General features: G+C 46.1%; 1 protein-coding gene across 1 annotated transcript in view; it reads right to left on the bottom strand.

The window, feature by feature from the left end:
- The window catches only part of LOXHD1 (lipoxygenase homology PLAT domains 1), a 929,469-nt gene that overhangs the window by 398,452 nt on the left and 508,527 nt on the right, over nt 1–22,490 (bottom strand). Inside the window, exons 19-23 of the mRNA XM_069218871.1 lie at nt 14,921–15,075; nt 8,869–9,029; nt 6,337–6,413; nt 2,446–2,642; nt 479–671 (exon numbers count right to left, since the gene is read on the bottom strand). Coding sequence (XP_069074972.1) covers nt 479–671; nt 2,446–2,642; nt 6,337–6,413; nt 8,869–9,029; nt 14,921–15,075 — 783 coding nt within the window. The remainder of the gene's footprint in view (nt 1–478; nt 672–2,445; nt 2,643–6,336; nt 6,414–8,868; nt 9,030–14,920; nt 15,076–22,490) is intronic.

The following is a 22,490-nucleotide window of genomic DNA, read 5'->3' on the forward strand; positions in this document are numbered from 1 at the left end:
ACAGCTGATCAGTGCTAATGTGCATGTGTTCTCCCTTCTAAATTTGGTATAATTGGGTTACACCTAATTGGCACATTAAATTTACCTGTAAGTCCCTTGTACAGCGGTATCCCTATACCCAGGGCCTATAAATTAAATGCTACTAGTGGAGCTGTAGTGCAGCTTGAGCCACCCAAGGAAGTATCCCTTCAAACCCTAGCCAACCACACACCCCATTTCTAACACGCATGATCTCACACCATTCAATTCTGCCTCTCAACTTAGTTCCTACATTTTCTTATTTCTATGGTCAGTGCCCTATTACTCCCTATCCAGAGGTAGGAAACAGAAATTACCAACATATAGATTCAATAAATAACGGTGAAGTGAGGGGTAACACGGTATATCAAGAAGAGTAGTTCAGAGGGTGGGACTGCAGTAAGAGACCTGCAGTGTGTTTCTACCAGGCTTGCTATCTTCTTATTGCAGTGATGCTTACATTTTTCAGTGTCCACAATTTCACTTGGGTACAGCTCAACCTCCACCTTCCCATCACACTCGTCTTTGCAGAGCCAGCGGTTACATGGGAACATGTACTGCTTTCCGTGAGCGTGCACCTGAACGACAACATTCGCCAAGAACCAGCCAGCTCGAATACCAACATTGTCATGTCCAATCAAGAGCTTTGTGATCTGCAAAGGATGGTTTATCAGTTAACTTTATACCTCGTTTCAAAGACATTTAAAAAAAAATTTAAACAGGAATAACATATTTTACTTTGTCACTTCAATACTTCTAGCATGTTTTCTTACACAAACAATTGTTTTAAGAGCGCTAACTAAATGTCCAGATAGAGCAATGATAAAACATACAGTAACTTCAATTCGAAATTTAATTAAGAATGCTCATACTTTGACTTGATACTTCAGAAATCCCAATTCAGTAACCAGAGTGTTAGTATCAGGCAGCCATTCACAATTTGGAGCCTTTAAAGCTAAATGCAGTAAATTAATCAGTGCTAGCCTTGCATTGCATGTGTAAGTTAGTTTAAAGGAAACATTTAAAATGAGCATCACATCTGAACTTCTAGGCTTGTAGACTTGGTGGCCTCATCTGGAGTAAACCAAACAGAAACCATGATTAATTGGGTAAACAAACGCCCGGGGAAGTGGAAATGACCTCACTTATTCTTTGACCTTTGATCTTGAAAACAGCCATACTGTCGCACCATAAGCAGTGCATAATGACCTGAGTGTGAGTGCTGAAATGATCATTTTTGTTTTACAAATATCTTGTTTTTTACAGAAGGAAAATTCCCATGTCCTAAATGTACAAGTCAAAGGTCCACGGTTATATTAACTGAATGACAAAGGTTCACAGATATATTGACTAAATGACACAAAGTGCAAATAACTTATAAATAGAAGACTGACCTTGCAGACATCACACTTCGACTGATATATACGTTCAGACCTAATTTCAGAAAAGATTATTTAACTCTTATAGGACAAAACAACAGCTATCTGCGAAACAAAAGCTGGGAATTTGGGTTAGCTCAATCCTAAAATATGCTTCTGTTTAATAAACATAGCTGATTTGGCCCAGCAAATGTTTAATCCACAAAAGAGTGTCTATAGGTTTTTGAAGAGAAAGAGACAAGGAACATTATCAAGCAACATGATTTCTTCCCCACTACACAGAGGTCTTCATTACGGGTTTGGCAGGTGGCGGAGGCCGCCAGTCAAACTCGTTAGGTCAGAAGTCTGCTGGCCCAGCAGGTAAATACCCACAACATTGATGCCAGCCTGTAATCAAGCCGGCGACAATGTTGTGGTGTGTCAGGTGCAATAGCACCCATCTTGCTTTTCAGTGGCTATAATTCAGTCAGTAAGAAGCGCGACCGGGCTGCCCATAGGGGCCCCTGCACTGCCCACCCCAAGTGCATGGGCGGTGCATGGGTCCCCATGGGGCCCCTTGCCCCCCGTCTCTGCCTTGGCAGCGGTCCGACCGCCCGCTAGTCTGGCAGTCCTAGAACCGCCAAGACTCGTAATGAGGGCCTGAATCTACTGCAGCTCACACCATGTATTTCTTCAGGTATGTTAGTTAAGTGTAAGGGTTATTTGATTAAAAATAGTGTAAAACTAATTAAATCAAGTAAAAGGAAACAAAAAAGGGTCGGGGGTCTCTAACCTCTTAAATAATGTACTGCCACATTATGTGGTGGAGGCGATTTAGTGGCCAACAAAACTTGCAACCGCATCTTGGACAGAGTTGTAGCAAAGTAGGCACAAGCCCTACACCAAACAAGTGAAATCGGCTTTAATGGCTTGGGTAGGCAGTAAAAAGATGACATTAATTACCATGTCATAGACTCCTTACACCATGGGCCCCCAGTGTCACTATACTTATTGCACTAAGTACCCCACTCGTGGGCAGTGCATACCAGCAAGCACAACAATTGCTTACCTTCCCAATGTCCAGTGTATCCACAGTAAACTCGTCCACCCTTCCTCTTTCAAAGTTATCACCAAGGTCATTATCAGACACTAAAAGAAACTGCTTGTTCGTGTCCCCCTTTTCACCATAAAGCTTGACGTAGACTTTAGAATCGGAGCTGGCACCACTGACATCACCTGTCTTGATCTGAAAGTGGTATCGGATGCCTGTGGAAAGAAAGTTGGGATTAACTATGGGAAACTGAGCAAGTGCTACACTAAAATATCCTCGGGTGCAAGCATTAAGCTCAGAGAAACTCTGAACAAGCAAGTATTGGTAAACTCAACACGTTGCGCCTTTGGGATGTTTTGCCAATGTTCTTTAGCAATGCCATATAGCATCCTCAATGCTGTGCATCATGGCTAAAGAGTAAACAAAAAAAGGCATCATGACACGTCTGTTCATCTCATTTTGTAGGCCCATGCAACATGCATGCACGCTCCTACAAATTACACAGCCCATTTTTTCTTTTTGATTATCAATCCAATTAGGATCAGTAAATAAAAAATTGAAAAAGCATTTTTTTAATGAAGTGTGCGTGGGTAGCAGCAGCAAAGAGTACACTTGAGGAAAGAAACAATACAGTTGTGAGACAAAATAGGGACAGATACAAGACAGAGGGGTGGAAGCAACACGAAGGGGGCAGGTTGCGGAAGCAATATGGAGGGGGGGTGATCAACACAGGTGAGAGACAGAAAAGTCAAATTTGAGGGGGGAAGAGAAACAGGTTAGAGAAGTGTGGAGCTGCTAGGGGAAGCACATGGGAAATGGGAGTCCCCTAGTGACCTTGGTTGGATCTGTTCCTGTTGCTGACACTAGGCCCAACCACACAAGTGGTGCAGCATTTTATCAATGGAAGTAGGGCATTGCTGGGTGGTAGGAATTTTGTGATTTCTGGTAAGACTGATGGGGGAGGCACATGGGGTAATTGTCCCCATCTGCACCCTGGGTGGCAGAAAACTGTTTCTCTTTTTGGGGGGATGGCATTACCCATGCTGGGCAGCCCCACCCCTACAATTCTTTAAAAAAAAAGAATCCCTAGTGCAGAGGTCTTCAAACTGGGGGGCGGGCCCCCCTTGGGGGGCCTCAAGTGATCCCGGGGGGGGCGCCAAACTCTGGCCAAACGAAATATTATACAGATAACATGCCTTTGTTTTAAGCAGAAGCATGTTATTGCAGTTTTAAAAAGGTAACAGTACTTAACAGCAATGTTTAAATAGGTTTAGACCTATTTAAACATTGCCATCTTTCTAAAATTATTGTGAAAAATTCTGAGGGGGGGGCAATGTTTTTTTTTTTCAACTGGGGGGGCGCGGCATTAAAAAGTTTGAAGACCACTGCCCTAGTGTCTAGTGGGCTTTTTGCCCCCCTCCCCGCCCCCACCCAGGCGGAGTGTAGATGGGGATAATTTCTCCCATCTGCCCCCCAGGAGTGGCAGAAAGACTGTTTCCTTTTTTTGAGGGGGGAGGGGTGAAGGCATGGTCATGCCCATACTGAGCAGCCCCCACCTCTAGAAATAAAAAATAAAAACTCTGGTGTCTAGTGGGCTTTCTGGTAACACTCATGGGCAATGCCAAGTTTTTCACTACACTTGACTTAATCTCTGCCTATCACCAGGTCCGACTAAGTGAAGATTCCAAAGATCTGACGGCTTTTATTGTACCTTTCGGTGTATTCCGTTTTAACAGAATGCCTTTTTGGGCTCTGATCTGTGGCTTCTGTCTTTAAGAGAGGTTTATATCAAATTTGTTGAAGGTTATTGATGGGATGAAATTATTTCAAGATCATATGTTGATTTTCAGTGATAATTTACGTGATCATATGGACAAGGTCCAGGATGTGTCGAGAATTTTTAACAGAAGGGCATAGCACTCAAGATTAGTAAGTGTACGTTTTGTCAACCTGAGATCACATACCTAGGACATGTCATTTCAGGTGAATGGGTAAAACCAAAAGCAGACCTCATCACAACCATACTGGAGTTACCACATCCCTTTAAGAAGAAAAAGGTGCAAACATTTCTTGGGATGGCAGAATTGTATTCCAGATTTGTGCCTAATTTTGCCAGCTGTGCTGTGGCAATTACAAATCTTTTGAGGAAAGGTGCACAGTTTATATGGACTGATGACTGTCAAAAGGAGTTTGAAGATCTTAAAATTGCCTTCTTGTCAGTGCAATTTCTAAAGAGTTTTATTCCAGGAATGCCTATTTGGTGAACTATCTGTGGTCAAAAATATTATAATGAGAGGAAGTAGATCAGTTTCACCACTTGGTATGAGGGAACGTTTGATACAGTTGGTCCATGAGGGATATAGGGGAATTTGTAAAATGAAAGAAAGACTTAGGTGTGTGTGTAGGTGGCCTGGGATGGACATCACTATTGAGCAACTGGTGAGGAAGTGCAGTGAATGCAAAATTAGTGATAAGAGTATGAAGGGGAGGACCTCTCCCATGGTTTCTTGGGAAATACCTGTTGAAGTTTAGGAAGAGATTGGGTTGGACATTGTTGGGCCCATTAATGTAAGAAATACCGGCAAATATTCATTAGTGGTCATGGATATCCTGTCTTGGTGGCCGGAGGTGGGTGCTACTGATGAGAATAGCACTGCTTTGGACATCAAACTCTTGACTAAGATTTCTGCAAGAGAATGCAATCCCAAAATTATGTTAACAGACAATAAGTTACAATTGACCTCAAAGGAAATCGAAACATTTCTGGTTAGAAGGGGCATAACTCATAAAAAAGAATTCTATCATCCAGAAACAAATGGAATGGTGGAGAGATTTAATAGGAAGCTGAAAGAAACCATTGAAATTTCTAAGTACCGTAGCTGTAACTGGATGCAAGTTGTTAAAAAATAAGTAGAGGAATGTAGGTTTACCCCAAACTCAACTAGAGGGGTGAGTCCCTTTGTGATGGTCAAAATGTAAACCATATACCACTGTTAACCCCCCTTCAGTGGAGATGTACTGTAAAGTCAACATATGTCAAGAAAGACTGATAAAGCAATCTAAATTGAGGGAATTGCACCTTCAGACAAAGAAAAGATGATTATGACTTTCACAAGGCTGCTAAACCTATGTCCAGCAGGATTGGTGTTTTAGTCAAAATTAAATTGCCAGAGAGAATTTGAGGTGCCTCTCAGATGACTAAGCGATACAGAGTGACAAAAGTGTCCAGAAAGTGTCCAGAAGAGCTGGCAAATGGATGACGGATGTATTTGGAATTTCGAAAGAATTGTCATTGTGAATTGAGAGATTGTAGATTCATTCTCTCTCTTGTTTTGCATTTGTTTGTTAAAGGGGAAGGGTATGTGGTAATGTGTAATTTAATTACTTATTTGTATTTCATATTCTGTATCTTGTCTCTAATGTTCGTATGCTTTCTATAGATACCATCAGTAGGTCATTCCATTTGGAGTGAACTTAATAAAATGTTTCTTGTCAAAGTTGAGACTTTCAAAGACAGTTTACTGGGGGTCTCCTGGGAAGGCTGTGGCTGGAGTTTCTTCCATCTTTTCCTTTCCACAAAACGTTTGGAATGTATTGGATTTCCACCTTATTTCACACAATGTTCACACAAAAACTGCTTTATTTTTCACAATGACTTGTTGAGATCAGTACAGAGAGGGAATTTTTGTACTAATAATATATGAATATTTGCATTTTATTCACCATTGATGTGTTTTAGGTCCAGTTCACAAAAGTGTGTAAGGGCACGTAAAAAAAGAGCCACAGGAGCACTATTTTACATACTTTAAAATATCTCTGAGACCACATATCTATTTGTTGAGCAGTCAATCTGCTATTTTTGAATATGGCAAAATGAGGGAGTCATAGAACTGAATATAAAAAGCTCACTTTTTAGCATTGGTGAATCCCCAGCTGGCACCAGCTCTCGAATGATGTGACCATCGTCTTCGTTCCGATCAAACCACCTATGGCATGAATGAAAAAACACTTAACATTCCTCGTGCCTGTGACACATAAATCAACTTACATTTGTTCTTGCCCAAATGTCACGCTTATGTGTATTTTCACAGAATTTTGTTTTCCTTTTTTTGTTTATATGTGGGAAAATATTTTGGAGTTGTCCTCCATATTTCACTCTATTAAAAGCTATTTACTCCACTAAAGGAGTAAATCTGCAACTGTTTCAGCGTGGGAAAAGTTTGTAGGTGCTTATAAAGTAGGGAATTTTGCAGATGTTCTCGTTCTGCAATGCCTGTTACCAATCAATTAGAAGGTGATGTCAGTTTACTCCCACACTTCAGAATCTGCAAATCAGCAGCAAGACTTTGGGCTAGGTGTATGTACAAACCAACCTATATCCTAATAGATCGGTTCGAAATTATTGATTCCTAGTGGAGTCTCACTTCAACCTACCTCTTAAATACTAGTGAGGTAGGTTGCAACTTGCAACCCACTAGGAATAGGAGCCATCAAAAGGATGATGGTCTGCTGGGATAAGCGGACTGCTTTGTCTGTAACTCCTTTTAATGAAAGCGTTTTTATTTATTTGTATTTATTTTTTAATGAAAGCGTATCTTTAATTGTGGACCCTTTCCCGTTTGCATGTTTTGCGACCGGAATTTGGTTGTTAGACATTCATACATACCAATGGAAGAGACACCCTAAACATGCATCTTCTAAGTCCCATTTGGTCACAAACCCAAACTGCAATTTGGTAAAGTTACCAAATTGCAATTTGTGGTTTGTACCAATAATAGAAAAGTCCTTTTGCGGTTGCAAACGGCCCTATTCTGCGAATCAGATCCTTTGCGACCACAAAAAGGCTACGTACATATGGCTCAATTTGTCAGTGTAAATGCTGCTTTTTGCTCACCTAAGTCAGACAAGGGTATACAAATATGGTTGCGACTGAGGCATATATGTCTGTAGGAATGTTTTGGCTTTTATTCTTCACTAAAATGATTTATATTATTCTGCAGTGTTTTATTTGAAAGTGTTCATATCAGACTTTTAGTTAGCAACTTAAATCCTCTATATTGACCTAGCACATACACGCGTAAAAACTGGTGATCGTCTATCACCAAGTGCTCAACACCGAGAGTAATCTAGTGTGCTTCTTTTGGACGTTTTACATGCAGGCATAGGTGCCACATAGTGAGCTACGCACAAAACATGCGTAAATTATATCTACGGTGACGCCTGATGCTTGAAATTAGCTGTGACCCAGCCCAGCTAGCCCTCTTTGATGTACGTCCTTCCGCATGAGGAACAAAGATAGCCCTCTGTAACTGGAACATTAAATCGAAGTACACGCCATGAAGCACAAAACAGTCAAGATCAAGAAGGGAGCAAGAGCACTCACCATCAACAAGGAATTAGGCCCTTTTACGCCCTTTCATTTCAACAGTGCCACCTAGTGATGGCTGCATAGTGGGGCTACCTTGCCTAGCCTTTTGGTAGTGTCAGCTCTGCTTGGGGTGATAGCAATGAAATATTCTCACAACAGACACAAAACTAAACTACGTTCACAACACCTACTCCCTAAAACAAGTGTTCCTCCCCCTAAACGTAGTAAGGTACGCAGTCTGTCGCAGTGGTGAACTTCCTATGGTGCTGTGTATCCTCTCCGCCTTCAATGTTCAAATCAGGTGCCCCCGAGCTTTCCTTTTGTGACTGCAGACGGGTTTTTGCACTCCTAAATTAGGCTTGGGTGCACAAACAAGGAGCGAACTGCTCCCCAGGTGCACTCTGTAATGTAGCTGTAAACTGACACCCCCCCTAGCCAATGAACAACATATGTGCTAATGAACACCATCACTCACACTTGTCCGGGATCACTCTTGCTTTCCCATGCCTACTCTTAGATGGCTTATACCTGCCATTTTGAATTAGGGCAAAACCCCTCATTTTAAATTAAGTGCTAATCCCAGTTCGGAGAAAAGATTATAACCCGGATGCAAACTGCAAACAAGGTGTTTTTGCCCACATGATTTTAGCCAAGTAAAACCTGGCACAATCTGTTCAGGCAAATAGCGTACACGTCAGGTTTTCCCACCTGGGAATGGAGAATAACACATGACATTGGCAAGTTATATTCCATACTAAGTTGCATAAAGTGAAACGTGCTGCACAGTTGTGTGCATGGTAACTGTGTCATCAGTATTTACCAGGTGCACAGTTTACATGGTGACTGACTTAGAATGATGCCAAGTCTAAGATTTTTCCCAGTGGTAATCTGAGTTAATTTTCGTCTCACTAATGAAAACATACTTTTTGAACTGATATTTGATTTTAGTAGGAACTTGTCCTGATATGGTGAGTTGGTTATGATAACCTCAGTGAAAGGCAGATTGGCAAATAGCAGAATTTCTGTCACTGTGGTACCCTATTGGATCACACAATATTTAAGAGGTATTTTACCTGTCACATGGGAATTCTACTGCCTGAGTTTCTGGCTGTCCATCTTCTCGGACTACCACCTTGTTGAGATACCAACCACAGCCGCCACCTTTGCCATCATGCCCAATTCTCACTCTCTTCACCTGCTTCAGACTCACAGCTTCAATGATAAATTCATCCACCTTTAGAGAGAGAAAAAGAGAAGAGGGAAGTGTAAACAGCTTCTTTTCAACATGCCTTCTCAAAGAGTGGTGGGCTACCGTATGGACAAATCTATTGCAATTTTCTGATATATCCTTATATATTTTTGTTTACCTCTTCCCGACTTTAATATTTTTAATTAGCGCTGCATTTTGCATGGTTGGGCAAAGAGCTGTTGAGATGGTTACTTACCTTTGTTAACGCTCTCTCTGGTAGACACTATCTAGTCACAGATTCCCCATCTTTTGAAGGTTCCCTAGGCGTCAGACTTATTCCGGAAACTTTTCCACAGTACTTCTGTGTGCAAGAAAGTGGAACTGCAGGACGCAGTTCAGCTCCAGAAGTGATGTATGGGTCCTGAAAGGGTGCCTATCATGTGTGCTGGTGTCAGTTACTTTCGAGACTGTCTGTGCACTCCACACATCATGGAGCCTCAAAAGCAAATTGATATACCAGCGTGGAGATTTCTAAACTTGGGATCTTATTAATGGATGGAGTCCAATCACAGAACGGGGAGGATGGGAAATTCAATGAGGAATTTAACAGCTAGTTAGAGTCTCAACCAGAGAGAGAACTTCCAAAGGTAAGTAACCTGCTCTGATAGAGACTTCTAGCCACAGATTCCTCACCTTTTGCATAGATACTAAAGCAGTACCTAATTGAAGTCAGGCTGTGAATGGACTCAAACAAGAAAGTCCTCAGGACCAAGCAGCAAAGTGGCCTTCTCAGCGGATTTGGCTGTCCAGGCAACTGTGCTTCTTGAACTTATGGATGGATGCCCACACAGCAGCCTGGCAAATGTCTAGGATAGGTATTCCCTGTGCTAGCGCAGTAGTAAAAGCAGTTCTAGGTGTGTTAGATTGAGCACTCAGTCCTTCTGGAGGTTGTTTCTCAGGCAATGAGTAGCAGGTCTGAACGGACGATCCAGCATGAGAGGATACGCTACTGTACAGCCTTGCCTTTTTTTGCTCCAGCGAACCACACAAAGAGCTGATCATCTACCTGTGGTCTTTGGTAGGATCGATGTAGAAACTCAGTGCTCATTTGTTGTCCAAGAAAGAAGTGTCCTTCTCCTTAGGGAGGTGGGGCAAAGCATAGAATGCAGGCGGATTAATGGTTTAACAGATGTGGAACGACATCACAACGTTTGGTAGAAAGAATGCCCTAATTCCCAGAACCAGCAGAACAATGAAGAAGGGGTTGCATGGTGCATGAATACACAGCGCCTGAAGCTCACTCACATGCTGTGATGAGGTGATGGCAACTAGAAACATTATTTTGATGGTTAGGAGCCATAGGGAATAGATGTGGAACTGATCAAATGGAGCAGACATCACATAAGTAAGGACGAGATTGAGGTCCCACTGGGGCATCACAGAAGGGGGAAACAGATGCTGCATCTCTTTAAATATCCTCATCACAATCAGGAAATTCCAGGAAGGTAGAAAGGGCCAAAAGATAACCTTTAACCATGGCCAAAGCAAAGCCTTGCTGGGCAAGGGGCAGTACAGAGAAAATGTCAGACATTTGGGCCTGGAGGGGTTGAATTTGGCATGGGCCACACAATACCACAAACCTGTCCCAGCAACAGGCATATACAGTCTTTGTTGAGGATGCCTGTCTGCAAAGATGACAGCAAATACCTCTGGAGGGAGATCAAATGCATTCAGCTGCTGGTGCTCAATCTCCATGCATGAAGGTGGAGATTGTGAAGGCTGGTGTGGAGGACCAGACATTTCTGCTGGGACAGCTGATCCTCCCAGAGGGACACCCCAATCAGAGGGCAGACGCTCAAGCCCAGTGATACTGGATACCATAGTCTCCATGCCCTGTCCGGAGCTACAAGGATGACTTCAGCCTAGCTGGTTCTGATCTTCTTGAAAACTTGTGTCAGGAGTAGTATCTGCAGAAAGATGTCCAGAAATCCCAAGTCTCCCTCTGAGGCGAAACATGCCTCCAAATGAGAGATGTCTTGGATGTCTTGGAAACTCTTATGCGCAGAAGTGCAACATTTGCATGTTCTCTGCAGTAGTGATAGATCGAGCTAAGTCTAACAATATTCATGGAAGATATCTTGTGCCACCTCTGGGTGTGACCAGCACTCATGATCCCCTAGGCACCAATAGTTTGACTTTGTCCCCCCTGGGGTTCAGTGACCCTATCAGGTGATTCACCTCAGGAAGATTCCATGGCAGACCAGCCATTTCCGGTGACACAAGGCCTCCTGACACAGGGTCAGTGACCCCACCCCACCCTGTTTGTTGCAGTACCACATGGCTGTGGTTTTGTCTGTGAGCACCTGTACCATTCTCCCTTTGATGGATGGCAGGAAGGCTTTCAGCACCAAGCAGATGGCCCTCAGTTGCAAAAGGTTTATATGGAGCTGAGACTCTGCTGGAGACCCGAGGCATCTGATCTTCACCTCTCCCAGGTGGCCTCCCCAGCCCAGAAGTGATGCATCCGTCACCCCTGTCTATCGCTGGCCCAATCACAGTCCAATAATTCCAGATCTTTTGCAGTCTTCTCTGAAATATGAACTTGGTTGGAGAAGTCACCTTCATGAGGGGCCCATTGAAACATCAGATCCCACTGCAGTGCCTGCATATGCCACCCGGTGTGCCCACCAGCGGGATGAAGAAGGCCATCAGTCCCAGCAGTCTCAGAGTCAAACCTATTGAAATCTGGGACAGAGGCTGAAAAATTAGGATCATAGCCTGAAAGTCCTGGACTCTCTAGAGCAGTTCAATGGGACTGAACCAGTTTGTTAACTGGAGGGCCAGTACAAGCCTCAGCCCAGTCCCCTAGGAGGGTATCAGTCAGGACCTCATAAAAATGGAGGGGCTCAGGAGTAGTCTGGCACGGTTGCAGGACCTCAGGCAGCATATTTGTTTTCACCTCCAAAGTAAGGAGCTGGAGGTCAAGAACCTGTGCTGCCCTATTCATAACCATAGGGTAAGAGGCAAATTCTTCCATGGTGGGGCCAGGAGGAAGGAGAAAAGAACGGTCTCCAGGGAGGTACCTAGCCTCTAGCCTCCTGCAAGTCCTCATACTAATTGTCATTGCCATAGGGGTGACTACCCTGGTCATAGTCATTGTTAGAATTAGAGTTGAGGAGAGAATGCAATGAATGTTGTCAGTCTCTTAGAAGTACAAGTGCAAGGCCTGGTGCCTCCTTCAGATTTGGGCGTGCTGTTGGCCGGAGTCGGACCTGTGTCTATTTGGTGTCAAAGAGGACAGTTGGAACCACCTCCTCGTGAGGTGAGGTCAGCCTGGCCTGGATTTGGATGCCAGGGCTATCATCAGAACTGGAGCTGAGGGTGGATGTGGTTTAGAGGGTTCAGCTGGTGTTGGGGCCAAACCTGCCAGCAGTAGTCAAGCTACATCGCCTACAGCTTCGTGGGGCCTGTAGGCGCACCAGAGAAAGTCTGTAAAGATCTGAATAGCTGGAGCGTAGCTGAGTAGAACTCTTCAACCTAGCGCAGTGTGACTGAAGGCCCCAGAAATGTAGTTGTGCCAGAACCAGCTATGGAATCGGTTCCGAAGTCTGAACACTTTGAGAGTGGGAGAAAAAGGGTTGAGGCCACCCATACGCTTTGTCAGGGGAGTGGGAATGGGGTTAAGGAGCAGAGCTCCGCTTCAACTTCTTGTACTTTTTACGCTTACTGAAGGGCTTGGAGTGCAACAAAGACTGACCTAAAGAGTGCTCAAGAGCAGCTTCACTGACTCTGGGATCGAGCCTTGGACTTAGACTGGGACTTGGAGTGGCCCTAATGCTATGTCTAGACCTTGTGTTTCCTGATGGCCTTCGGGTTCAGAAATGTGCAGTCTCCACAAGTCTTGAAGTTGTGGCTCCCCCACAGACATACCTGGGGAGGATCTGTAACAGACATCTGTTTACAACAGTCCTTACAAGGGCATATTACCTGTCATTTTAGGGATTGACCTTCCTTTCACACTGAAAACATTTTTTGTTGTGAGAAAAAAAAAAATCAGAAGCTCAGATCCATGTCTGGTGGTGCAGAAATAAAGGAAATTATGTCAGGGTGCATGGTTATGAGTAACAATGGCGCTTATATAGGTCCCACACCTCAGATCCAGAGTGGAACTGTGTCAGTGTTGGGCCACAAGGTGGCACCTTTTGGCCCATAGAAGTAGTATGGAAAAGATCCGGATTCAGTCTGACACCTGGTGAATATTCAAAAGGTGAGGAATATGTGGCTCTCTATCAGAATGTAGCACTAAATTGCAAGATACTACAAGATACTTTGCAAATTTTGGTTCCTTAGCGTGTTGTGGGTAGGGGCAGAATTGCAACAGAACTAAGGCCCTAATTACAACATTGGAGGTAAATGCCGACTACCGCCACGGTGACGGCCACCAACATACCGTCGCCATGGCTACCAGCCACCAACCGCATTATGACCGTAGACGGAATACCGCCAGAAGACTGGCAGTATTCCGTCAATGGTCCTGGTGGCGGAGAGCGGTAAGGTGGCGATGCTGCCAGCAGCAGCGCCACGCCAGAAAAACACCGCCTACCGTATCATGAGTCATGATAAGGCCTGGCGGTGTTTTGCTGGCGGACGCTACTGGTGGCAGCATCGCCGCGTCCCGTCTCCTGCCGGAGGACCCCCTGCAAGCAGATAAGTCTGGTTCTCCAACAGGAGAGGGGGGTGGGGAGTGTTGTGTTCATGTGTGTGGGGGGGTGTCTGTTTTGGTATGCGTGCATGCTGGTGTGAATGAATGAATGTGAGTGTACGTGTATGTTGTGTGTTGTGCATGCATGTGTGCTACAGTGTATGTTAGTGTATGTTGCAGGGTGTGGGTATGTATGTGTGCGTGGGTGGATGTGGGTATGTGTGTGTATGTGTGCGCGTGTGGGTGTGTGAATGTCGGGGGGGTTGGGAGGAGGTGGGTGGGGGAGAACAAGGTGGGCAGGGGAGACCCCTTTCAGTGGCAGGGAAGGAATTCCCTGGCACTGACGGTGTCTACTGCCATGGTTTTCGTGGTGGTAAGATTGCCACAAAAACCATGGCGGAAGCCAGGGTCATAATCGCAAGGGCGGGATTGTGACGGCCGCCTGGCTGGAGACCGAAGTCTTCAGCCCTGAGGCTGTTACCACCCTGGCGGACGGAGTGGTAGATAGGCGGTTTGGCGAGGGGGTCAACCAACTCTTGTATTACCACTAGAGAGATCTGTTTCAGATTTCTTGTCAGAGTAAGATTTTGCTAAGCCTGGCTCTGGTTAGCTGGGTGATTTGCTTATTATTACGATTTTTGTTATGCTTTCCCTGCTGCAAGTGAGGTCATAGGTTACAGAAGGGACCTCCTCGGTGTGCTCAGCTAGAAGAAAAATAATTTTTCTTAATTGTGACCCATTCAGTAATTACCATACAAGCATCCCAAGCAACAGTTTTCTCTTACTTTTGATCATTTGATCTCATACACTCTTCATGATTCATTTGATCATTCATGTTAGATAATTTTATATTTTTCAAAGAAGAAATAAATGGAAACATTCTACTTACATTCAATCTTATGCATGCATAAATTCGACAGAAACATTTACAAGAATAATTTATGTAAAAACCTGTATTACGGTCAAAATAAAATATATCATGAATATTTTTGCGATTAAACAAATGGGAAAAATCTATACTACATGGGGACATCAAGAATGGAAACACACAGCCAGTGCTATGCAAGGAAATACTTTTGTCTGCAATTTAAACATTGTGACATGCAGCTCCAGCACCTCGAGACCCTCACGGGTGATTTGCCGCGCTCTATCAATGATTGATTGATTGACATCCTGCAAAACAATCATTCTGTCGGCAGATAAAAATTGTGATATAAAACATTTGCCCACTTACATTGCCCTTTTCAAATTTATTCATGTTGTTCTTGCAGTCAATCAGAAAGCGCTCCCCGGTGTCGCCCTTGTCTCCAAAGAGGCAGATGAAGACGTTGGCATCAGTCCCGCCTCCGCCGATGCTGCCAGTGTGGACAGTTACACGGTACTTTACCACTAACAAGAAAGGAATCACAACACTCAGCAAAGAAAGTACTCTCTCTGAAAAGTAAGTGCACTTCTAGAGATCACCGAGGCACAATGGTAGTAATCAGTACTCTCAGGGTCTGAATTAGAACTGAGTGGTAATACAAAAGCCCTCTTTGGGGGAAGTGTTAAATCTTCCATTTTCTGAATCCTATACCAGTTATAAGGCCTCTTACAGGATTACCTTTGCCAGACCACTGCTATGATGGAGGTAATCCTAGAGGATTCTCGACCTGTAGAGTATTCACTATTGGAATTTCATGGACGATTATATGTCACCAGCCAACTCTAAACCTGACCCGTAATGTCAATGAACATACATACTCATTACAACCTATTACAATAAACAGGAGGATCACAAGCAGATGCACTGCCACAACATACACAGACCCTGACTATGAATGGGTGAATTTCCCCCAGAGCAATAACTCTTGGAGGAATTCCACCACCTGCAATCACTTGTGACTTTGGGCAGGGAATTATTGGGACAACTAATTCCAGTCCTGAACTCTGAGACGTCTGTGCTGCTGACAGGGCAGGGAAAGTAGGCAGTATCACAGCTCAGCTTTTGTTCTACCCCTGCAACCGTAAAGGAGGAGTAGACTAGAGGTTGTCCTGGTCCCCTCTCAACCCCATCTCTCCAACCCCCACCAGTCCTATTCCAGACACTTTCCACCTGCTCATAGCAAGCAGAAAATATCTTCGATAGTCCCCCTTGATTCGGGGAAATCCACACAGCAAAGGGCCCAGTATCACTGGATCTGTGCAGTTATTCCCCATTCTAGGGAGTACTCTCATAATCACCATTTCTCAATGTGACAATATCAGCTAGATCATATGATCTTTTAACATGAAATGTACATTGTATTTATATAATTGCTAATTTGTTAAGTTTTGCATGGAAGATACACTGATTTTATCACCAGGTAGCAATAGCATCATGGGACTGACATATGTATATAACACGCATCATGTGCAATACCAGCCTGTCCCATTTGGAGAAAAAGATGAGAATCCGTGTTAACATTAATTTTTCCTCTCCCTCTGTCACCAGGGCATGCCGCTATGTCCTATCTCTGTCTGACTTTCCTTTAAATCCTGAAAGTCCCTTGTCCCTCACAGCTAAGTCCTGGTTCTCCTACTGCTTGCTCCTGGCAATTCTGTTCCCATCCTACCGCCAGCTCCTAGCACTCCTCTTCCCATCCTACCGCCAGCTCCCAGCTCTCCTCTTCCCATCCTACTGCCATCTCCTGCCTCTCCTTTTCCCATCCTATCATCAGCTCCTGGCTCTCCCATTCCCATCCTACCACCATTTCCAAGCTCTCCTCTTCCCATCCTACTGCCAGCTCCTGGCTCTCCTCTTCACATCCATCTGCCAGCTCCTGGCTCTCCTCTTCTCATCCTACCACCAGCTCCCGGCTTTTCTCTTTCCATCCTACTGCCAGCTCCCGGCTCTTCTCCTTCCATCCTACCACCAGCTCCTGGCTCGCCTCTTCCCATCCTACTGCCAGATCCCGGCTCTCCTCTTCACATCCAATTGCCAGCTCCTGGCTCTCCTCTTTTCATCCTACCACCAGGTCCCGGCTTTCCTCTTTCCATCCTACCACCAGCTCCTGGCTCTCCTCCTTCCATCCTACCACCAGCTCCTGGCTCGCCTCTTCCCATCCTACCACCTGCTCCCGGCTCTCCTCTTCACATCCTATTGCCAGCTTCTGGCTCTCCTCTTCCTATCCTGCCACCAGCTCCCGGCTTTACTCTTTCCATCCTACTGCCAGCTCCCCGCTCTCCTCCTTCCATCCTACCACCAGCTCCTGGCTCTCCTCTTCACATCCTATTGCCAGCTTCTGGCTCTCCTCTTCACATCCTACCACCAGCTCCCGGCTTTCCTCTTTCCATCCTACCACCCGCTCCTGGCTCTCCTCCTTCCATCCTACCACCAGCTCCTGGCTTGCCTCTTCCCATCCTACCACCAGCTCCTGGCTCTCCTCTTCCCATTCTACCACCAGCTCCTGGCTCTCCTCTTCCCATTCTACCACCAGCTCCTGGCTCTCCTCTTCCCATTCTACCACCAGCTCCTGGCTCTCCTCTTCCCATTCTACCACCAGCTCCTGGCTCTCCTCTTCCCATTCTACCACCAGCTCCCAGCTCTCCTCTTCACATCCTACTGCCAGCTCTTGGCTTTCCTCTTAACATCTACTGCCAGCATCTGGCAGTCCCCTTCCCGTTCTAGCACTAGCTCCTGGCTCTCCTCTTCCCATCCTACTGCCCACCAGCCTTGTTTGACTTTTCCGGCAACATGGGGGAGTTACCTGGAATTTGTCTTGCCTGCCCATCTTGCCCCGGAAATTGTTTACAAATATAAACCATTGATTTGATGAGCTGACATGCTATAATCCCTATTGCCTACATACTCCTTGCGTCCACCGTCTCTCTAAAAGCGCACGTCACCCCAAGAACTGTTTCTGTAAAATAAAAACAACAAGCATTTCCAATGTAATAGGTGTCACATTTGCATGAGTTAGAGCTATTGGCATTGTAAATTCATAACTGGAATTTTCTTGCCACATAAATTGGTCATCCCTGCCTCATAATTACGTCTTTTCCTGCCATATAATTCCAGTGGCCCTGCATATAACTAAAGCACTTCTATATACCTTTTTCCTCTATCTGCAGCAAAAACAATTAAATTAATTTAAATCTGCCATGCTAATTCCAATATAATACCACTTTCACTACCCCACCATCAGAGTTTCTGGCTGGCTAACCTCCCCCCCCCCCAAAAAAAAGACACAAGACAGCCACAGAAGAGAAATAAACTATAAGGGCCACCCAAACATATCAAGAGTGTTCAAACAGTCATAGTGTAATAAGGATGTTAAGTTGGCCTGAATTATGGTCATAATTGTAATAAGTAAAGAATATTAAACCATATACAATCACCACGTAAACCTTTATCAGAAATAAACTTTTGGCATTAGACTGTAATGCTCAAAACAGCCTCTAGAGGACACCATAACAAAAATATAATTTGTAAGAAACAGGATCATGTAACCATATTTCTGATGGATACAACTACCTGTGGATTCCTCACTCATTGAATTTTCCCCCTGCGCCAGCTTTCGACGGAAATTTTCTTCCTAGCTTCTGCACGTCGACGAGGACGTCACAATTGCCCACGCGACGCCGTCTGACATCATACAAGCAATAAGAGGTCCTCGCCGACGTTAGTTCCCTTCTTTCCGTGCCTTCAAACTACGGTTATTCTTCGAGGGTGCTACTGTTTCTACTCTGCATAGTTACAGTTACTGTTTCTTTCTTCGAGATGTCTCAGCGAAAGTCGGGATTTAAGCCCTGCAGGGAGTGCGGAGGCAAGATGTCGGTAACAGACCCACATGTAGACTGCTTGTGGTGTCTCAGCTCCGACCACAACGTGGAGAAATGTGACTCCTGTCAACGTATGAACCCAAAAGCATTGAAGGAACGCGAGGCGAAGCTCCTTTTGGCAAAATCCCAAAAGAAGGAGAAGCGGCATTGGTGCAGATCATCATCACCTAAGTCTCTCCGGCGTCACTGTGACTCCCGCCGAAAGACATGGGAGGTTAGTCCCATCATCACTCCTCAGCCGCAGACGCCTCCCGCATCGCCGACTTCGCCTACGACTCCACCATCTGTTTTCGAAGTCCCTCAGCATCAGGAGTTCTCACCTGCTTCTCAGACGCCGGGGCCCGCGCCGTTGTCACCTCCGGCTCCAGGTGCTGACAGTTCTGCATTTCTAAATGCAATGTTTGCCATTTTCCAACAAATGGCTCCAGTTGGTGGACCGGCTGGTCCCTCGGGCCATTGCCCTTTATTATGGGTGCTCCGGCTCCTTTACGTCAGGCATCCTTTATGCCCTTCCTTCCTTTGGGAGGTGCTGGTTCGGCACCGGTTCCCTTGGCGTCGACTTCACAGCCTGCGACGCCATGTAGATCTGCTGTTCCGGCACCAGAGAGTTCTTCTCCTGTTCATCCTTTGCCTCGGTCGGCGCCGAAGAAGACCAAGGCGCCGATAGATCCGGTGTCAGATGGATCGGCGTCACGCATCGACATCGGCTGACGCCATGTTGACGCCGAGGATTGAAGCCAGAGTTCATTCAAGGAGGCTAGCTCTTCGCCTCCTTGAGGAGCAAGAGTATTGAAAGCAGGCCCTGGAGGAGGGGGAGATTGAAGAACCTCTGGGAGATCTCCAGGGTTTGGATACGGCAAGTGGTTTAGACACCTCTCCAGAGTGGGACTTAACAACTCCTGGAGAATATACAGAGGAGGCTGCTTCTTTCCACTCTGTTATAAGAAAAGCAGCTGACTTTTTGGACCTTCCTTTGCCAGTGTCTGAGTCAAAGCCCAACTTATTGACGGAGGTGTTACATCCTCCTTCAACAGTTGCAGAGCCACTTCTGCCTTTTAATGAGGCTCTTCTGGACCCAAATTTAGAGATCTGGAAAAAGCCAGTGTCATCTTCGGCCGTTTATAGAACGGTGGCTTGCAGGTATCGTGTGGCTCCTGCGGATCCAGGCTTTTTGTTGAGGCACCCAACTCCAGAGAGCCTGGTTGTACAGGCTTCATGTTCATCTCGCACTGCCCCAGGCTCTTTTCCAGGTGGGCCTTCGGACAGGGACTCTAAAAAGATGGACCAGTCTTCCAAGAAAGCGTTTTCATCTTGCAGTATGGCTCTCAAGTCCACCAATGCCACTTGCATTTTGGGCAGGTACATCTACGCCCTTATGGAAGAGATCAAGTTGTCCCATTTGGAGGTGCCTCAGGAGGTGTTGAGCCTTGTTTCTGATGCTCAGGCTGCAGAGACCCAAGTAATCCAGTCAGGGCTGGACACGACTGATTCTGTGGCCAGAGCTATGGGCACTGCTGTTGCTACAAGGAGACAGGCCTGGCTTTGTTCTTCTGGATTTTCATCCGATGTTCAGTCAGCCCTGCTGGACCTTCCCTTTGATGGGGATACATTTTTTGGATCCAAGGCGGACTCAGCCCTTGAAAGATTTAAGGAGAGTAGAGCTACAGCAAATTCGTTAGGCTTGCAAGCCACCTCTTCTGCTTCTTCTAGACTGTTCAGAAGATTTAGGGGGTTTGGTCGTGGCTCCTCCTCCTCCTTTCGGGGCAGATTTCAGCAGCAGGCTGCCACTGCCCTCCCCTATAGGTCATACAGGGGGAGGGGTAGGGTCCGAACCAGAGGAGCCTCCCAGCAGTACTCTGCCTCTTCCTCTGGAGGGGTGCATCATGGGAAGCAGCCTTAGTCATCCACCAATTCTTTTACATACCACTCCTGTAGGGGGGAGGTTAATGAACTTTCTCCACATGTGGGAGGCAATAACATCGGACTCCTGGGTCACCAGTATTGTGGGGAAAGGCTATGCCCTTCCCTTTCGGGAGTTTCCACCCCCCATCCCGCCCCGTCCATCCTTCTGTTCAGAAGAGCATCTCCTGTTCCTAGAACAGGAGGTTCTAAGCCTCCTTTCAAAGGGTGCAGTGGAGTTGGTTCCAGAGCAGGAAAGGGGTCAGGGTTGTTATTCAAGATACTTCCTGATCCCCAAGAAGGATGGTCGGTTGAGACCAATCCTGGACATGAGGATTTTGAATTGGTTCCTCAAACAGGAAAAGTTCAAGATGCTGACCCTAGCTCAGGCGCTTTTGGCGTTGAACGAAGGAGATTGGATGGTGTCTGTCGACTTGCAGGATGCTTACTTTCATATCCCGATACTCAAGTCGGACAGGAAGTATCTCCGGTTTGTGGTGGGATCGCAGCACTATCAGTTTGCGGTCCTTCCGTTTGGTCTTACTTCAGCACCTCGAGTCTTCACAAAGGTGATGGCGGTGGTTGCAGCAGAGCTCAGAAGGAATGGATATCAGTTTTTCCCTTACCTAGACGATTGGTTGATCAAAGCCAAGTCTCTGGAGCTCATGCTGCATCACCTGCAGTCGACAACCCAGTTGTTGTTCGATCTGGGCTTTTCGGTGAACGTGCCCAAATCTCACCTGGAGCCCTCTCAGTGCCTCCTGTTCATAGGGGCAGTACTGGACACAACATTGAATCGTGCCTTTCCTCCACCTCAGCGGATTCAGGACATTCAGGCGTTGGTTCCAATGTTTCAAAGTGGAGCGGTCATTCCAGTCCTCAAGGTCCTTCGTCTGCTCGGTCTGTTCGCTTCTTGCATTCTGTTGGTCACTCATGCTCGCTGGCACATGAGGGCTCTTCAGTGGTGCCTCCGAAGGCAGTGGTCTCAGCACAAAGGAGATCTCGAGGGATCGGTAAAGATCTCCAGAGACGCTGCAGTGGATCTAAGATGGTGGGTTGCGGACGGCAATCTGTCCCAAGGAAGGCCGTTCTCGCTGCCTCCCCCATTGACCACAGTGATAATGGATGCTTCCACTCTAGGGTGGGGAGCTCATCTGGGGGACCTGGAGGTCAAAGGTCATTGGTCTCCAGTGGAACAGATGTTTCACATAAATCTGTTGGAATTGCGGACGATATGTCTGGCTCTCAAGGCCTTCCTCCCTTCCCTTCGCGGTCAGTCGGTTCAGGTCCTGACGGACAACACTACCGCAACGTGGTATATAAACAAGCAGGGAGGTATAGGGTCGTACCTTCTCTGCAGAGAAGCTCTGCGGCTATGGTCCTGGGCAAGGGATCATCGGATTTGCTTGGTAGCAAACCATCTGGCCGGAGTTTTGAACGTGCGTGCGGACAGTCTCAGTCGGCACTTCTCGACCGATCACGAGTGGCGTCTTCATCCAGATCTAGCCCGGCAAATCTTCCAGATGTGGGGATTCCCTCGGGTAGATCTTTTTGCCACTCGGGAGAACTTGCACTGCCCGTTGTTCTGCAGCCTCCAGTATCCGATGCAAGGAACGTTGGGGGACGCGTTTCAGATGTCCTGGTGCGACCAGTTGCTTTACGCGTTTCCCCCCATACCTTTGATTCCTCGGGTTCTGAGGAAAATTCGCCAAGACCGGGCCCAAGTCATCTTAATAGCTCCGGATTGGCCAAGGAGGGTATGGTATTCGGATCTTCTCCAACTCTCTCTGTGCCCCCCGCTCCGTCTCCCTCACAGGGCAGACCTCCTCTCGCAATCGCAGGGGCAGGTTTTACACCCCCACCTCCAGAGCCTGCACCTTCATGCCTGGAGATTGAACGGGGCAACCTGAGTTCTTTATCGGCCAGGCGACACTCCACTAAATCTATTTACGCTAGCAGGTGGGCTAAATTTGTGAATTGGTGTGGAGAGAAGCAAATTGATCCCTTACGTGCCCACTTATCAGATATCTTATCTTTTGCTTTGTCCCTGGCACAGAGGGGTTGTGCAGTTGCGACAGTTCAGGGTTACTTGTCGGCTCTGT

The sequence above is a fragment of the Pleurodeles waltl genome, chromosome 1_1, assembly GCF_031143425.1.
Source record: "Pleurodeles waltl isolate 20211129_DDA chromosome 1_1, aPleWal1.hap1.20221129, whole genome shotgun sequence".
NCBI lineage: Eukaryota > Metazoa > Chordata > Amphibia > Caudata > Salamandridae > Pleurodeles > Pleurodeles waltl.